This window comes from Idiotropiscis lumnitzeri, chromosome 16, assembly GCF_059441095.1.
Source record: "Idiotropiscis lumnitzeri isolate Australia: NSW breed Sydney's pygmy pipehorse chromosome 16, RoL_Ilum_1.0, whole genome shotgun sequence".
Classification (NCBI taxonomy): Eukaryota; Metazoa; Chordata; class Actinopteri; order Syngnathiformes; family Syngnathidae; genus Idiotropiscis; species Idiotropiscis lumnitzeri.
In genome coordinates this window covers 8,626,514-8,644,691 of record NC_142406.1, presented here as the reverse complement: position 1 = coordinate 8,644,691, position 18,178 = coordinate 8,626,514, and the positions used below count along the sequence as shown (strand labels likewise).

The 18,178-nt window shown below is 40.5% G+C and overlaps 2 protein-coding genes across 19 annotated transcripts; both read left to right on the top strand.

Annotated features, from left to right (window-relative positions):
- The first annotated feature begins 2,867 nt into the window (after positions 1–2,867).
- Positions 2,868–5,080, top strand: atp5if1a (ATP synthase inhibitory factor subunit 1a). The gene is made up of 3 exons (XM_088318300.1): positions 2,868–3,051; positions 4,653–4,765; positions 4,837–5,080. Exons 1-3 carry the CDS (start codon positions 2,980–2,982, stop codon positions 4,976–4,978), a joined length of 327 nt encoding a protein of 108 aa, XP_088174426.1. The 5' UTR covers positions 2,868–2,979; the 3' UTR covers positions 4,979–5,080.
- A 211-nt stretch (positions 5,081–5,291) lies between these two features.
- Positions 5,292–18,161, top strand: hnrnpr (heterogeneous nuclear ribonucleoprotein R). Of its 18 annotated transcripts, none has more exons than XR_015846777.1 (18): positions 5,292–5,468; positions 6,190–6,350; positions 6,420–6,538; positions 11,336–11,443; positions 11,525–11,638; positions 12,018–12,194; positions 12,443–12,578; positions 12,646–12,851; positions 13,005–13,154; positions 13,223–13,344; positions 13,437–13,975; positions 15,841–15,935; positions 16,029–16,091; positions 16,380–16,437; positions 16,518–16,642; positions 16,781–17,804; positions 17,901–17,992; positions 18,076–18,161. XR_015846777.1 is itself a non-coding variant. In XM_088318293.1 (11 exons), the coding sequence occupies exons 2-11, from the start codon at positions 6,194–6,196 to the stop codon at positions 14,041–14,043; spliced, it is 1,896 nt and encodes a 631-aa protein (XP_088174419.1). In that variant the 5' UTR covers positions 5,293–5,468; positions 6,190–6,193; the 3' UTR covers positions 14,044–14,905. The 18 variants fall into 18 exon arrangements, 1 of the variants encoding a protein (XP_088174419.1); XR_015846782.1 differs by lacking the exon at positions 15,841–15,935 and adding an exon at positions 14,780–14,818; XR_015846778.1 differs by lacking the exons at positions 16,380–16,437; positions 16,518–16,642 and having other exon boundaries at positions 16,781–16,851; positions 17,748–17,804.
- The last annotated feature ends 17 nt before the right edge of the window (positions 18,162–18,178 follow it).

Genomic DNA, 18,178 nt, shown 5'->3' with positions numbered 1-18,178 from the left:
TAAAGAGACTAAAGAAAATCTCCATGAGTTACCATTCGGCGAAAATGAAAAGCCTGAAAGGAGGAAATGTACCTTGATGGAGCATTTAGGGCATGTGATGCCGATTGGGTGGCTAAAAAGCGCTGATGGGACTGCTGGAAGCCTTCATGGCTGACTTACAGTATTTGGTGCAAAATAAGTGACTTTAATTACAGCCAACCAGACCGGGAATCTGTTTAAAAATGTATGCCAGATGTTCCTTGGCTAAAATGACCTTGTGTGTGCAGAAAACAAAGACTCTGCATGGCCCCCGATAGAGGCAGTGATGGTCACCATGGCAACATTCAGGCAACTCTGGGAGCTATTACAGCAGCAATCTTGAATGCAAGCACAGGAAATATATAATATATAACACAGCAGAATATAGTCACAATTTTACTGACAACAGTAAGCAACCTATTCATTATTTTGTAAATGTGCTCAGCCATATATTGGTGGTATTACATGTAATAATTGTGCTCTTCATTTCATATCCATGACAAGCACAATGTTGCGTAATCCTTGAAATTTGAACAGATATGACCATGCCCTTCCCCGTAGGTATGAATACATTACGCGTTATATTTTGAACGGTCATTCATTCTGCACTGCTTTAAAAGGGGCTGATATGTGTGCAATCCGTATTTGTACCGTGTAACGTTCGAGAAATGCAGTTCAACTGAGCCATGCAAGTGTGATGCGATTACATTCATGCTCTCTGAGATATCTACAAGATGTGATTAACAGAATGTTTTAGCAAGTAGTTGTTCTGAAAAGGAATTCATGGAGCCACATCTCGTGTACATGACCTTACTTTGTCTTTCCACGGGTTAGCGCTGTTGCCAGGATACTATTTCCTATGGCAACACTTGAGCAGTTGAGGTGAAAGGATCCAGGTAACTGGTTGCTCTGTACCCTGCGGACCGGAAGTCTGTGAATGAGAACGACCATAAAATATCATGCACAAAACTCGCACAGTCACACAACAAAATCTGCAGGGGTTTTTCTCATGTAAAATACATTTGAAAAATCCGGATGTCCTTGAATGTACATTTAAACTGAAGAGTTTCTTGAATGATGCACTATCTACAGAAACCAAACGGTCCTTGTATTATAAAATATTGTCATATATTTAACGACTATGGGTCACCTTCAAAAGCATCAGTAGGCAATATGTAAATATGAATGCATCTTATATGAATGATAAATGTATGGCTTGGGGCTCCAGAACATGGTGATGAAATGATCTTTTTCCATTTTTACTGGTATAGTGCCACCATTTGTTGCAGGATTGCTACTACCATTCCTGCACTAACTCAGTTCCACATAAAACCACCTTGTTCATCGAATAAAACGAACAAATCCTATTTGGCACTCAAAAATTTTAAAAATGGCTCAGCAACTATTAGGTTTACCAGTAAAATGCTGAGCCTCAGTATGACTTTTTGTATTTTTCCATCCATATTGGCCATTACTGTAAATAATTGCAGGGGACACTACAGCTCAACGGGAGCAAAGTTACGGCCCCCAAAAAATACTGTGGTCGAGATCTTGAATTATTGATTGACCGAGATGTTGTGGACTATAAAGGAGTGCGGGGTAAAAAGGGACAGCCGGTCAGGGAGCATTAATTACGACGATGCTCGAGGTCTGGAGAAGCAAGATATTCCCTATCCGCGCGGTCTTATATGAAAGAATTATTTGACTGTCGACTCCAAGAATGATTTGTTGCGAATATGTTGTCTTGAGCCAGACTAAAAACCATGCAGGATTTTCTGCCATTCACCCTGAACTGGTTGCCAGCCAGTCACAGGGCAGACATAGACACCGTCAATGAGTGGGAACTGAACCCACGTTGCCCGCACACAACTCGGGCGAGTGTACCACTACACCATCAGTGACCTCCTTTTTATTTTTGTGTTTTTTTCATTTAATGTTGCGTTCATTTTTTTATGTTTTATTCAGCTTTTTGTATTTGTGTTTTGTCATTTTCTGATGACTATTTTTTAGTTGTTAGTTTTGTTATGTTTTTATTTTTTATTTGCAGTTACATTTTGTTTTGTTTAGGTTGTTTTAGTTTTTTATTTGCTGCTGTGTTCAATTTATTTTTTGGGATCTTTGTTTTGTGTGTTTACATTTGCTGTTGTGCTTTGTTTTTTTTTGTCGCGTTTACTTTGTTGTCCTTCTCTCTATACAATTTTATATATTTGTTTGTCGTTTTGTTTATCTATTTGTGTTTTGACAGTTGCTGATGCGGTTATTTTTTGTTGGTTTTTTTTTTAGTTATTTTTTTTCTTTACTTTGCTCTTACATTTTGTTTTATTTTTTTGTTATTTTAAGTTGTTGTTTTTGCATTTGCTGCTGTGTTGATTTTTTTTCTTGTTTTGGTTGGAGTTTTGTTTCAGGGTTTTTTCCCCCCATTTGCTGTCGTGTTTAGTTTTTCATTGTTTTGTTTAATTTGTTGTGTGATTTCTTTTTCCTCTAGTTTTTCTTGTTTTAGGTTTTTCTTGGTCTGTGTAGTTATTCTTAGTGTTATGGTGTTATTTTTTTCATTTGGTGTTGCCTTTTGTTTTGTTTTTATGTGTTAACTTTTTGGTTTTGTGTTATTGGTTAGCTGTTGCGCTTATTTTTTTCACTTGTTACAGTTGTTGTGTTTTGCACTTTGGACTACAGCACACTCTGGATAGGAGTGACATCAAAAATGCATAATACTAATAATGAAATCAAATATTCTTTCTAGTCTTTCCGTTAATTTATATTTTTAACCCTGAATTTGCAAAAATCATTGCATCACATTCAACTCGGTGAATTATTGTTGCACTTCTCATCCTGACCTGCCATCGGCAGCAATTCCCCTACTTCCGCCCAGATGCGCCTGCAAATTTCCGCATATTCTCCAAGAGGGGATAACGGGCATTCGTACGCCTGCTGCGGCGTGGCAACGTCCCTGCATCAAGCAACATGGCACGGCTTCTATTAAGATTGAACCTGAGAGGCTGCATCTCACCTCAGATTAGAATGGCATCAGATCAGGTAAAAAGTGCTGGACTGATGACGTAATGTCATTTACGCGTGTTAGCATTAGCTTGCTAATGTTTTTAAACCAACCTAGGAACTTTGCCCAGAAGTCCAACTAGAGGATCGTATGTGTTGTTATTGCAATAGAAAGTGGGATTATCCGTGCCGATATCAAACTATGACTTCGTGCTTTCAATGGATGGTCTGGCACCATGCCCACAAATACTCCACTATGTTTTAACAGACTTGTTTGGACAAACGCCACTGAACTAATATGTTCAACGTGTAAGACTAACAAAACTGGCACACGCCCTCTCTGACTTCTAAAAAATGCATTACATAACAAGGCGTGGCACTTCAATTCTTAAAGCAAAACAACTAAAAAAAAATGTTTGGATCTCACAAACACCGAGTTAAAATAAGAAAATGTTATGTTGACATTAATGCTTTGGCAATGACCTCAATAGAAATAACCAAAGAAAAAACTAAGTGCTTGAATAATGTGTCAACGTAATCTTGAATTACTTAGTAGTTACTGCTGAATGTTATGAGTGCACTCTGAAAATAGATTGGTTAAAAAAAAAGTACCAGTGTAGTTGGTTATATTCACCAATAAATTGGTCAGAATTTGACCAAAATGGTTATGGGATTACCAATTTTATTGATTAGACAAACAACCAGTGTACTTGGTTCCAGAGAGTACACTTCACTCACCCAATTATTTGGCTGTATTCATGTGCATGCAGTGTGTAGTATAGACACAGTGAACAAGTATATATATAATTTAGTAAAATGTAAGTGTACATTTCATTTAATTAACCAATGAACTTTTGACCCTAACTACTGAAGGAGAAACTTCACTTTGGACATTATAGTGTAATTACAGTATATATTGTATTCTATTGTTGGTATTGAAGCGGGGTGGTGGGTGACTGGTTAGCACGTCTGCCTTACAATGCAGATGTTGTAGGTTCGAATCTGATCTCCAGCCTTCCTTTTGTGGGTTTTCTGCGGGTACTCCGTTTTCCTCCCACATTCCCAAAAACATGCATGGTAGGTTAATTAAACACTATAAATTGGCCCTATGTGTGGATTCTGTTTGTCTTATATGCGCACCCTGAAATTGCCTTTTTTTTTTTAATTAACTGATATCTTCGTTAAAATGACCAATTTGTATACGTTGGACCTTTCACCAATATAGATTGTTTGAAAACACTACAATTCTAGATTGGTTCTTTCCAAAAGAATAACAAATCTGTTTTTTTGGGTGTACAAGAAGTTTTACTGTCATCCTTTCTGCAGTTATGTACTGGACAAAAGACATTTATGGACTGAAACACACTGCTGGGATAAAATAAGAGTTATTCAAATATGCAATGTCAAAACAACATAAGCATGAATGGGGTAGATAAGACAAGTGCAAATATAAAACAGTTCTGTTGGCGCTTGCATGACATACATAAATATGCAAAGCTGTGTTCAGGATCGTTCAATCAATCTCTACTCTCTGATCACTACACAACAGAGATTGGTGGCCTGCAGGATGTTTTTTTTTCTGGCATGAACATCCTAGAAACTAAATGCATTGTTGTTATTTCCAAATGTTCTTCTTCCAGCTGGGTGAGTTAGGAAAGGGAGCAGGAAAAGGTGGAGGTGGAGGAGGCTCGGTGAGGGAAGCAGGAGGTGCCTTTGGAAAACGAGAAGTAGCAGAAGAGGAGCGGTACTTCAGGTGACATCTTGTTGAATCACTTTCCTGTGCTTTTCCCACAATCGTTTATCACATGCCTCGTGTAATCGTAGGCAAAAGGAAAAGGAGCAGATGGAAGCGCTGAGAAAGCATCACACAGAGGAGATTGAGCATCACAAAAAGGAGATTGAGCGCCTACAAAAGGAGATTGACCGTCATAAAGGAAAAATTAGAAGGCTTAAACATGATGACTGAATATTAGTATAAAAGCAATTATAATATAAAGTATTGATTGATTTACCCTTTTATGAGACATTTTGATTGCAAAATGTAACAATAAAATGAAACTGCATTTCAGATGTTTTCCCATTTTTTTCAGAGACTATTTTCCACAGTGTTTTGGAACAACAGTTGTTACATTATATAGTTTGCTCCTGAATTGTCACCTAACTACACGTTTTTTTTAAAATTATATTTATCTATTTTTTTTTACAAAACGCTATGACAACGCCGACTCGACAAAGAGACACGCCCCTCCAAGTATTTCATGTTCAACCACTTCGCGCGAGATTTTCACACGGTGGCGTTGTTCTCGCTCACCGACGACGAGACTAGCTGTCTGGAAAATAGTCTCGTGGGTTCGACACAAAAACATTTTTCCGTAGTATTTGTTTATCCGCTGGACAGAAACGTTAATTGTTTCACCTTTCAAAACGCACTTCTGTTAATTCACACAATCAAACTGGTAAGTGTTGCTAACTATTTTTTAGCCGCTTTTATGCCTCGTGTATGTTTGACGTTGAAGGTATCTATTTTGTGCGGCGCGGCCTTCGTGCTCAGTACATCTTAAGCTAGCTACCTAACAAGCTAACCTGTGGGATCAAACGTGCATGTCTTCGAAAGTCTAGGCACTTTCCGGATATCGTTTTATGCAGCTGATGTCATGTTGTGGCCACAAGTATATGTATATACATGTATAGTCACAGATAGAGTGAAGATTTAGCGTTATTCAACTCAGTTATTATCAAACGGATTGCGAAGGGGGCGGGACGGCGAGCCTACCTTGGTAAAGAAACCCGAAGTAGCGTTCAAATGTCTGAAATAAAACGTACTAGTATAACAATTATAGCAAATGTTCAAAATGTACTTTTAAATGTATATTAAGAGCAAGATTGTTTTTATTGATAATACCTTGTTATTAGCGTAACTGCCGTTACATGTTAGGAGGGAGGACTATTTACATGCCTTCAGTGCAATATTTTAAGACAACAATATATTAAAAACTACTACAAAGCTCCCTTGCAGTATGTTGAAAAAATCCTTTGCTGAAACTTTTATAATCGTGTTTTTGAATTATTGTGGAAGTTTATCTCGCTGTGAGTGCCTCTGTCACAACATAATCGTGTGGGGGAGAACAAGGCTTACTGGTGAATCCTTATTCAGTTATTTGATTAACTTTGAATTAGGAGAATGGCCGCCGCTGAAGTGAACGGTAGTTCTGTCATGCTGAAGGAGGAAGAAGAACCAATGGATGTTACAGGACCACTCACGGAGAGCTACCAGACACTCATTAATGCAGGACTCCCACAGAATGTTGCTGAAAACCTAGATAACATCTTCCAGACAGGTGAGCGACCAGCTTGTTGTTTCCGTTTTCAGATTGTGATGAAAACTGACTTTGCTGTTGCAATGAAAGGCTTGGTGGCGCACGCTGAATTGGATGAGAGGGCCATCGATGCTCTACGGGAGTTCAGTGAGGAAGGAGCACTCGCTGTGTTGCAGCAGTTTAGAGAGAGTGACCTGTCTCACGTGCAGGTAATGATACAAATCGTCAGTGGTGGGCAGACTGTCAGTACAGATGGAAGGTCCGACTGACCCACTGCCGTTTTGCTGGTGGACTGATGACTGACTGAAACGTTGACACACTGACAGACTAAGCCCAGACTGAAATTTTCAGCCGTCACCCAAACAATCACTAACCCGAATAGCAAAATCGACCTTTGGCAAAAAATGTTTTGTGGCACATTGTCGTGGCCACACTTCAAAAATTTGTGTTGTTATGTTCAGACTGAAGGTGTAATACTGTGGCTTGATGCACGTTGCGTGTGTTTGTTCGCGAGAGTGACTACGCAGGGATTTCTTCGAGCGGAGTTTAGGAGGCGCTCCTTGTTTTCTGACGGGGGGTAAAAAAGTTTTAACATCGCTAGTCAATCTGTTGGCTAGTGGTAATTAAGCTGCTAAACATATTTCCGATTCTCCATGCCTGATCCTTTTTTAAAAAGAAGCTGGCTGTGTTTCATAGCTTTCGGTCCCTCAAACCTTATTGTTTTTATTTCACCATGCTGTATTTTTTTTAACTGTTTTTGGCGGTGTGTATTTATCCTGTGCCAACGTATGAGTGAAGAATACCTTCGTGATGCGTTTTGGCTATTGCAGATGCAACACCCCAAAATGTTCACTTTATCCTACAAAATGGGGGAAGGAGCAAAATATTTCCTTCAAACACTTGAAACATACCACCCAGCATGCAAACGCACCTGTCTGTCTAAACTATATTCATTATATATGGAAATAGGTCTCCAGAAACATTCAGCGTTGCCCTATCATATATAACATAACATTCCATGTCCATATGCTGTTCTTGAATAGTAGGTGGGGCGGTATGCACAAAAGAGCTGTAACCTGCCGATAAACTAGCGTTCAGTCTGACCGCGCCATTACAGATCTCTTAGCAGAGACAGGAGCAGGTGTGTGTCTACTGATAGTGATAGACCTGACCAGCTAAGTAGCGTGTGAGCTTTGTGAGTGACCAAGACAGTGAAATGGACCAGAACCTGCACAGTGACGCCAACATGTCGCTTGGTGCTGAGTCTCTGCGTGACACCCAGCCCCTGGAGGTACATGATGAGGTGCAGGAGACAGGTGATGCTGGGGACCCGGACAACACAAAGGTCTTCAGGGAGCTTCAAAGGATGGCTCCAGAACTATGGTATGTAAATGAAATCTCATTTTTAAAATTTAATTTCAGCTGGTCGCGTCACTTAATAAAGTGTGTTTATTTGAGGCAATTAATTTCACTACTCGCCAGTGCATAACGTACTTAACTATTTATTGAAATTATTATTATTATTTTTTTTTTTTTTTTCAAATATGTGCACCCTGGAAAGAAGTTTGAACTTGCAACTGCACTGGCTGCAAACAGCAAATGTCGCCATCCAATGACCTGTCCCTCCGAGATGCACCAGCTCTCCATGGAGAAATCTTTCAGTGACAAGTTCAGCCAGGACAAGGCCAGGAACATGTTTACAAGGTAAGAAAATAAATTGGAAAAATACTGGTATGAATTATCTATTAGTTTTGTTAAAGCTTCAAATTTGTTTACATTTTTGTATTTAAAATTGACAATTTAATTTATTCATAATGCCTACATGTATTAGCATCAATATGGAATGAAGGATTCCTCAGTTTGAGTGCATTGCATGCATCTAATGCTAAACAATACATTTGATCAGTATTTATAGACATGTGCAGGTTGAAAAGACGATCATCGTATATCTGATTATGTTTGTGTTAGTGTTAATTTCGTTACCAAAACTAGATGAAAATATTTTGGTCAACACACATTTTTCACTAGTCAAAAACAAGACTAGACCGGATAAAAACCTCCAATAATAAATAACAAGTGATACTAAAACAGTATGCATTTTGGTGGACTAATAAAGTCGAAACAAAAATGTAGTTCATTAAATAAAAACTGTGCTCAATCTATGGACATTTTAGTTCACGAGCAAAGACGAGACAAAAATGTATGCGATTTATTGGCTCTCTCAATCAAGTCAACAACACAGTTCCCACCGGTTGCGCGAGCTCCTCCAGGATGTTAAAAGTGCTCATCGACTCGTCAATTTGTACTATAATCCAATGTTGATTAAATGCAAAACCGGAGCCAGATGTCCTTTCATAGCAGAACGGCAGTGATAAACGTGCACCCTAAAAAGGAAGCGCGTTGCAGCTGATGCCCGTTTTAATTTACGAGAGGGAAAGTCGTGTGTGAAAGCTACCTGGCTATGGTAATTAGCGCACACGGGCGACCGTGTGCATCTGATGGAATACCGCTTGGATGTCCTGCGGTACGCGAACACATTGTAGTGTCTACTGTTGCAACTCCGAGACATAAAGAGCTTCGGTGTTGTCTTTTAAACAGGTGTGTCAGCTATGTTTTGTGTTAATTTTATTTCTTTTTGGAATATGAATGGCATAAGAGATGCATGCTTTGTGTTTTTTGTATTTCTTCATTCCTTGCTTTTGTTCTTTCATTGTTTGCTGGTATGCTGTTTAGTTGATGTTGGGTGATAGTTGTGGTTTTGATGTAACACCATGATCGTACATAGGGTGTTGACTAGTGACATCCCTCCCCCGACGTTGTGTGATTACGTACTGTTCATGGCATTGTGTCTGACCCACTGCTGGTTGGGTTCTCACAAAAGCTGGCCAAGCATCTGTGGGACTGCTAATGACGTGACTAACTCAGTTTTGCCTTTTCAGAGCTGCCTTCCTGTCTTTCTCAAAAACATATGCTAGCATGCATAGTAGCTATTGTTGTATGTATGCATGTATCCATCTCGCCACCTAGCAAGAGGACGATTGGCTATTTCTTCTCGGCTAGCGTGTTTATTGGCAATAGCTTGCACTACAATGTGCTCTTTGCACTTTTCATGGTTGTCAAATAAGGGATGGCTGAAATTCTTTGAGCCTTTATACAACGTGTCTCTTTTATCAGCTAGAAGTCGATTTCAGTACGCTCATCATTAGCTTCAAGCCACGGCACATACTGGAGCCACTTTTCAGAAAATGCTTTCTTGTTGAGTTCAGGCTCGCTTGGCTGTTTCTTTTTAGTGGTGAAACACCCCAAAAGTTGCCGAAAGTCTTTTTTTTTTTTGCTATATTTTACCTCATTGAGCTTCAGATGAGATCGTGGTTTGATGGCAGTGTACAGCTACGCAAAGACCCGTCGTGACGCACACGTTACGCATCCGTGATTTCTGTTGCGCATGCGTACCAGTTATGTGCACCCCTGCACATATGTGTGTGCGTATATGTATATATTGGAAAAAAATGACATTGCGATTTTGGGGGAGGCTGCAATGTACATTGCGATATTGAAACTAGAAACATTTTCACTAGATGATTCAAATAGCTCTGTTTGGGAAGACTTTGCTTTATTTATACAGCTCTGGGATGGCCACTTGATAGAAATGCGTGCGCCACAGCATTTTATACCTTTTGTCGAGCGTGCGGATAATTTTTTTTAAACCTCTCTTTCGTGACGGCGTTGAGTTGCTTTTGCTTTCGCCCTGTGAAAAGTTATTGCATTTGTGATTTGTCGATGCTGTTTGGACTTCTTATCATAAAGTGTTATAATAAAGGCGTCTGTCATTGTTTTTTGAGTAGATGGTTTTACATCGGGTCCCACTAATGAGTCTGAACTGGTTATACGGGGGCTCGTAATAGCAACTCAAATGGTCGGACATGTTTGTATTACCTTGTGTTGCAGCAACAACGGCGAGGCACTGTCTGCAGAGGGTTTATTTGTGTGTTGTATATTCCTTTTTATGACCGAAATAATTCCATATTTCGGATGTTGACTTTTTTTGGGGGGACTAAATCTACTGCCGCTTCTGCTGCCGTCTCCTCCTCCTGTTTTCAAGGCAGACATTGCAGTGGCTGTGAGAGTGGTGGGGGGGGGGCGTGAGCAAGACGGTCTGTGTAGTCTCAACAATGTAGAGCATACTGTAGCGTGCTGCTTTTATGAAACAAACCAAAAGTTTCCGTCTTCTAAAAAAAAAATAAAAAGAAACATCGAACATCCTGCGATGTTCAAACCGCATATCGTGCAGGCCTAGTATGTCTATGTGTATGTATGTATGTCTATATATGTGTGTGTCTCTGTGTGAATATACAATACATCTCTGTATATATTCATATAAGTGATAACTTTATTTCCACCTTTTGAAAAAGATTTATGATTCATTTATAGGTTTGGCTCCCACTTTGAGGACCAACCCCTGCTAAATGCCTCTGCCCTGCACCTCTTCTTCACCGCCCGCCCTCGTCTTGGCGAGGATCGTCCTTGACCGGGCCCAACGTCTTCAAGGGCAGGATCCTCAGCAACGCAGCTGTTTTGCGTGGAACAGCATCCAGGACTGGAAACCCCAGCTGGTGTTCCTATAGAGGAACATGTCCCTGTTGGGCTACTCCAGTTACATGGGGCAGTTTGGGGAGGAAATGTAGGAGGAGGACCAGTAGAATTTTATTTTTTGTGAAGTGGTCCAAACTGTTTCCGAATAGAAAACAAAATTTGCTGTTACTCTAGTTAACAGCCTTTTTTCTGTTGGTCGTGAAATAGTGGCGACGAACTCTAATTTAGCAATGGCCGATGCACAATTAAATAACGATGGCGGTGTGACAGACTGACAACTGACAGACTGGGCTGGCCTGAATTAATGATGGACGACAACGAGGCACAGGGCAAATAACGAATGATGCCATGGAAATTGATGCTAATGCAATCCATATGAATGTGCTTTATTGATGGTCTTCTATTTCTTATAGAATAAGAGTGCTTTCCTTTGTGGAGTGATGAAAACTTACCGACAAAGGGAGAAGCAAGGTAGCAAAGTACAAGAGTCAACGAAAGGGCCAGATGAGACAAAAATAAAGGTATGGTAATTTTTAAAATTTTTGTACATGTTCAGCTCTTTTCAGGCAACTTTGTCAATGTTTTGTTTGTTTCAACTTAAGGAACTTTTGGAGCAGACAGGATACACTTTGGATGTCACCACAGGGCAGAGGAAATATGGAGGCCCGCCACCTGAGAATGTTTTCAAAGGAATACAACCAGGGATTGGGACTGAGGTAAAAAAAAAAAATGTAAACTTTCACATTTCGAGAAAACAAAGGAGGAGGAAGAAAAAAATAATGTGATTTGAATATAAAACATATATTAATCAACGAGCAAGCAGAACCTAATTTTTAGTAACAATGTAGCTGCTTTCAAAACAAGCAATACAAAAAAAAATAAACCAAAAACTTGTGAAACTTATATTAATGAAGAGCTTGTGCTGGCCCACTCCAAACATTATTAATAATGTATTTGATAATAATAGTAATTGCTGAAAAAATGCAGGCGATACAATTGTTTTTATTTAGTCATAAGAAGACAAAACTGAGGTCAAATAGCTTTTATTGGTTACATTGTATCATGTTCATGCCAGTCCTTTTGTGTCGCTGTCAGGTGTTTGTGGGAAAGATCCCGAGGGACTTATACGAAGATGAGCTGGTTCCACTCTTTGAGTCTGCTGGACCCATCTGGGACCTCAGGTTAATGATGGACCCGCTCTCTGGTCAGAACAGAGGTTATGCCTTCATCACATTCTGCAATAAGGATGACGCGCAAAAGGCTGTGAAGCTTGTAAGTATTAGTTTTGAGGTTGCGTCCCGGGCGAAATACATCAATATTGTAATAAGAATCTGCAAGGTTTGAGAAACGTCTCACCATTTTGCAACTGAGGTAGCGTCAAAGGCCTTGTTCTATGCAAGTGGCATTTACACATAGCAATAAGTCTTAATGCAATACTAGGAGCTACTCACATTTGAAGGGGTCTGTGAATGTTACTCAGTTCTTGATTTTATTCATTTTTTTCTTTTTTCATGTGGCAGTGTGACAACTATGAAATCCGCCCTGGCAAGTACTTGGGAGTGTGCGTATCTGTCGCCAACAATCGTCTGTTTGTTGGCTCCATTCCAAAGAACAAGACTCGAGAAAGTATATTGGAAGACTTTGGAAAAGTTACAGGTCAGTTTCGAGGTCACAGATGAGGATCTGGCGGACTTGAAGTTAAAATTGGTTTGAATTCTTTCAGAGGGTCTCCAAGAAGTGATATTGTACCACCAGCCAGATGATAAGAAGAAGAACCGAGGCTTTTGTTTCCTGGAGTACGAGGACCACAAATCCGCTGCGCAGGCCCGCCGCCGCCTCATGAGTGGCAAGGTCAAAGTGTGGGGGAATCCAGTCACCGTGGAGTGGGCGGACCCCGTCGCTGAGCCAGATCCCGAAGTCATGGCGAAGGTTAGTATGGCCAAAATGAAACAACCCAAACCCAAAAATAGGTACTCAACTTGTTGATAGTGTTTATCAATGCCAATTGATGCAAAGTCAATTGGATATGTTGAGTCAGGTCCTAATTTGACTGTTGCGGTGACACAATTGTCTGTGGTTCAGGTAAAAGTGCTCTTTGTAAGGAAGCTAGCCACTGCCGTGACCGAAGAGCTCCTTGAAAAAACCTTCTCTCAGTTTGGAAAGCTTGAGCGAGTGAAGAAATTGAAAGACTACGCTTTTGTTCACTTCGAAGAAAGGGACGCTGCCGTAAAGGTGAGTCGGTCGGACATGCTTCCAACGCTGTTCTCTGTTTGGAGATAAACTCACTGAATTCTGAACAGGCTATGGATGAGATGAACGGGAAGGAGCTCGGTGGGGATGAAATTGAGATAGTCTTGGCCAAACCTCCAGATAAGAAGAGGAAAGAGCGCCAAGCAGCTCGGCAGACCTCCAGGACTACTGGGTGAGTCCGAGAGGTGCAGGGGGAGAAAGATCGTAGCCAACCTACCCTGACGTGTTCCCAAATAACAAAGCTAACATTGTTTGTCTTTGTAGGTATGACGACTACTATTACTACCCACCGCCACGCATGCCACCACCAGGCCGTGGCAGAGGTCGTGGTGGCCGTGGAGGTTATTCTTACCCGGCAGATTACTATGGCTATGAAGAATATTATGATGACTACTATGGCTACGACTATCATGACTACCGCGGTGGCTACGAAGACCCTTACTATGGCTACGACGATATGTACAGCAGCAGGGGCCGCGGCAGCCGTCCCAGCAGGGGCGGCCCCCCTCCATCCAGGGCCCGCGGCGTGCCGCCAACCCGAGGCAGAGGGGGCTACTCCCAGAGAGGGCCGCCCCTCGGAGCGCCAAGGGGCAGCCGAGGAGGGCGGGGGACCCCGTTCCAACCGCAGAGGGGCCGTGGGCCACGTGGGGCCCGCGGCAATCGCGGGGGGAACGTCGGTGGCAAGAGGAAGGCCGATGTGTTTAACCAGCCCGACTCCAAGCGCCGCCAGACCACCAACCAGCAGAACTGGGGGTCCCAGCCCATCGCCCAGCAGCCCCTGCAGCAAGGGGCCGACTATTCCGGTAACTATGGTTACAGTAATGACACCATGGAGTTTTCACAGGATTCTTATGGGCAGCAGTGGAAGTAAAGACACCACAAGATTTTGGCTATGTGACGGCAACAACAACAAAAAATTGATTGGCCATATTTGTTGATTGACTTTTTATTCATTACCCCTCATTAATTACAAATCTGTCTGTCGTTAAAGAGAAAAAAAAGCCCCACAGAATTGGCTTGAAATGATTACAGGTTCTTGGAAAGGCTGCAGAATGAATAAAACTTAAGTTGTGGGGAATAATTACCCAAAAAAAAGAAACACTAAGTCATGTATATTGTTACTTTTTCTTCCTGATTACCTAAAAGCTAACTGAACATTACCCAAAGTGGACATTCATTGTAAGTAGTCTGAGAAGACATACAAAAAAAAGAAGAAAAAAAAGTCCTCGCCTTGCAGGACTTTTGTGTCCGTGTCCCTTCCCCTCCCCCTCTGTACTCCTTTTTATTTGTGCTTCTCGTGGCAAAAAATATACTAGGCATGTAAGTGGCGTGACACAGCTATAACGGCATCTTTCTTCCATTTTAAACAACTGAATTAACGACGCTACACACACACAATCACACGCCCGTCTGGGCTATGAAGGAGTGTGTCCAAAAAAAGGAAACTGGTCCCAACAGAGATCGCACCAGGTGCAATGCAAGGTTGTTTGCTGTGTCTGCTGCGTACATGTCTGATGTATTTTAAGGATCATAGTTGCTTAGGGACTTGCTTGTATATAAATGCTAATGGTTAGAGCTTCAGGATTCATTTTTTGTTTTTTACAAAGGTGGAGAAAAGAATCCACAAAGGAGGAAAGCGACATTTTGTAAGTGTATGCTTAGCATTTCTAGGGAGCATCAAATTGTAATTTCTTTTTTTTTTTTTTTTTTTTTTTTTTTTAATCGATACCTTTATTTCCTGTTTTCTTTCAAATTGCCCAATAGAATTTGGTTTGGCTTACCTTAAGAGCCTTTAGTGGTTTGTTCTCTGATGTTACTTGTATTTATAACTTCTACGATTGTTCCGTTTCAATAAAACTCAGCTGAGAATCAATCAGTCAATTGTCAAATTCTCAAATTCAGTCTTTTTCATTCAGCCACACGATTAAAGCTCAAGCTCAATTCTCACATTGGGATGAAGATCTTCAAATTCTTTTGCCTCAAGGAGAATCAGAAGGCTGCAATTGGTATGCACAACCGGACAATTGTGTTTGGAGGATTTTAACCCTTTATTCCTGCACTCACTTTTTGTGCTCATAATTGTTATTGTCACAGCAGTACCAAACGTTCAAAGTCCTTTGTGTGCATGGATGTACAGTGGATGATTTTATGACCTCAAGCTTCTTCAGTACGGGCTTATTTACCATGAAGTATCACTTGGAAAAAGTAAAACACACAAGCTGGTGTAATGTCTTAATTTGGGTGATTTCATGTTTGCAGCTAGGGAAAAACAAACCAAATTCACCATCTCAATAAATTTGTTTACATAGGCAGAATTGACCTGAAAAGTATTTTCTCTTGTTGAATATAGCACGTATTTAAATTGAAATAAACACATTTCTATGATATTCAGATTTTTTTTTTTCCCAGATGCACCTGTATATGAGGCAAAGTATTAATTTAATATGCTGCAAATGCATTGCAGTTGCACACCACGACAAATGACAAAGATTGTTGCAAAAAAAAACAGCCCTGGAAGGGAAACGTCAACATTCTTCTAGAGGTCAAATGTTTGTTTTAACACTGTACATCTGTCCACATAATGGTTCGAGGCAAATGCGAGCTTTGATAATTGTGTACCAATTTCTGTATTAAAAAACCCATTGGTTTGTCATCTCTATTGATTCAGTCTTCAAATCTGCATATCGGCTCCTCCTCTCCCTTTTCGAAGACTCCAAGGATCTGACCACTCAAAATTCTTCAAATTCACAGCTCCTCCACAAAGTGCGCTTGTGATTGTTTTCCTTTGGATTACTGTGGTGTCCTCCCATTTGTCTTTTGTTTTACGTGACTGTCCTCTTATTCCAACCTGCCTAGGTGGAGGAGCATTGAGAGAGCGGCGCCGCTTGAGTGAAGAACTCACCTGAACGGTACTCCAGGGTGAGCTCGCCTAGTCTCCCCTCCTGTACCTTTATTATGATCACTCGCCATCATTATGCTTTTCTTTTTCTTCCCCCCCTTACTGCTCTCTTTCACTTTCGGGGGGCTTTTTATTATTGTGATTGAGCGAGCCACCTGGGTCTTGAAAATCAGTGCTCCCCAACCTAACACTTTAAACGTATTGAGACTAAATTGTCTTCTTTAAACTGCAAATATGAATCTCTTTTGAATTTGTTGTGTTGGCACAATTTAAAGGCGTGAGGTGCGTTTCCTGTCTTTTGCCGCTAGGGGGAGCGGTTTCCTCGGCTCTGCCTCCTTTACCCCTTCATGAGATGCTACATTTACTGTGCGTCTTCACTTCCGGGTATTTAATGAATTTTATTTAGCTAAATGTGAACTAAATGCGATGTTTTTGCATTTGCTTAGTTTTCTCACTTGGGATTCTTGATGCCATTGGGCTAAAATGGACTCCTGTTGAAACAATGGATTTGGCGCACGTCAGTGATTTTACTCTAAATCGCCACAATGCGGCGCAAGTTGGCTGCGCGCAGGTACGCTTGAAGTGGATGGAGCACGAATCGGCGCGTATCTTGACATATTCTGATAATATACATTCAGCTTCCATCCAAAGTTCTTGATGAAATGTTTGTAACATCAGAACTGTCTTTTTTTCTGTCTTTTGTCACCAGGTAATAGGGGCAGAAGCTTCTGGATTCGCATAAAGGTGTTAGGGACCAGTGGTGTAGTGGTCCCTGTAGAAGTGTGTATACTCTCAATTTGAACTTTTTTTTGAAGTCGTCCAGAAAAACAAATATTAAATCACTATTCAAAATTAGGCATAATTTGTCAAAATCACCTTTTGTTGTATTATGAGGCTTCACTTTCAATACACTGGGTATGCAGTTTTTTGCCTGTGCTTAGCTCCAGTTTGGGAGCTGTCAGGGCTGAGAGTCTGATTTGGGTCTTATTTAAAAAAAAATATTATTATTTTTCATTATCTGTCCCGATACAAAATCAACAATCTGCTTAAAATGCAATATTGTTTCAAGCCAAATCTTAAACTATTCATCCCCATTCCTGTGTTTTAACGTTCATTCAAATCAACTTCCAGCCTTGCCACTTGTAGAATTAAACTATAAGATTATGTTGGTCAGTTCGGATTAAGTAATTTGGTTTACGTCGTTCCCTGGACTACATCACTGGAAGGGACTAATGGGTAAGGTGTTGTCTGGCTTTCGACTGCAGGTCCAATTGCCCAATTCCAATGTCATCATTTTTCTCAAGTGGTGTATTGATGTGGCTGTTCACAATCACTAAAAACATGAAACAACCTGTACTTGCCGATGCCCAAATTGGTGTAATTAACTGCACAATTTAATATCAAGACTAGTCATGACTAGGCAGTGACAATTGAGACATTATTTCACATAAAAAAAAACAAATAGTGAATGTTACATACGGTTTAGTTGGCGTGGGCAACCAAATGTAATTTTAAGAGGATTAGTAACCTTGACATTACTTATTAGGCTACTGTTGGCAATTAGATTTGCTTAGGTTGCGATCCATGCATTTATGCTGTGTAACATTGGGAGACATATAGATAGATGTATCTTCTATGTGACAATTATTGACATGTGTTTTCTACCCTTATGTAGGAGTGGACTGCAATGTGCAAGAAATCACACTGGACAATTGATGCCACTAAATGAATAGGTAAGGAAATGGCGCTCATGCTGACAATGGTGAGAGGCATGGCTTTGGGTTCACTCAATGAAGAATTTTGTCCACTGCTTGTCTTTATGCTTGCAGGCAACCGGTGATGTAGGCCCTTAACCGGTCGCTGGTGATGACCCAGAGTGCCATCCAAGAAGTATATGCAAAGTGCAGTGGTCTTGTCAAATGTATTTTATCACAATTTAACAGTTTTCTTATTGGGTGACAAGATGTTGACGTTTTACTTTTTCCTTCCCTTTTATTTTACCAGATGACACAAGTGATCTGAAATAGCCAATATTTGTATTTTGTATTGCTGACAAAATTTTACAAAAAAATAAATACATTTAACTGGTATAGGTACACTTGGATAA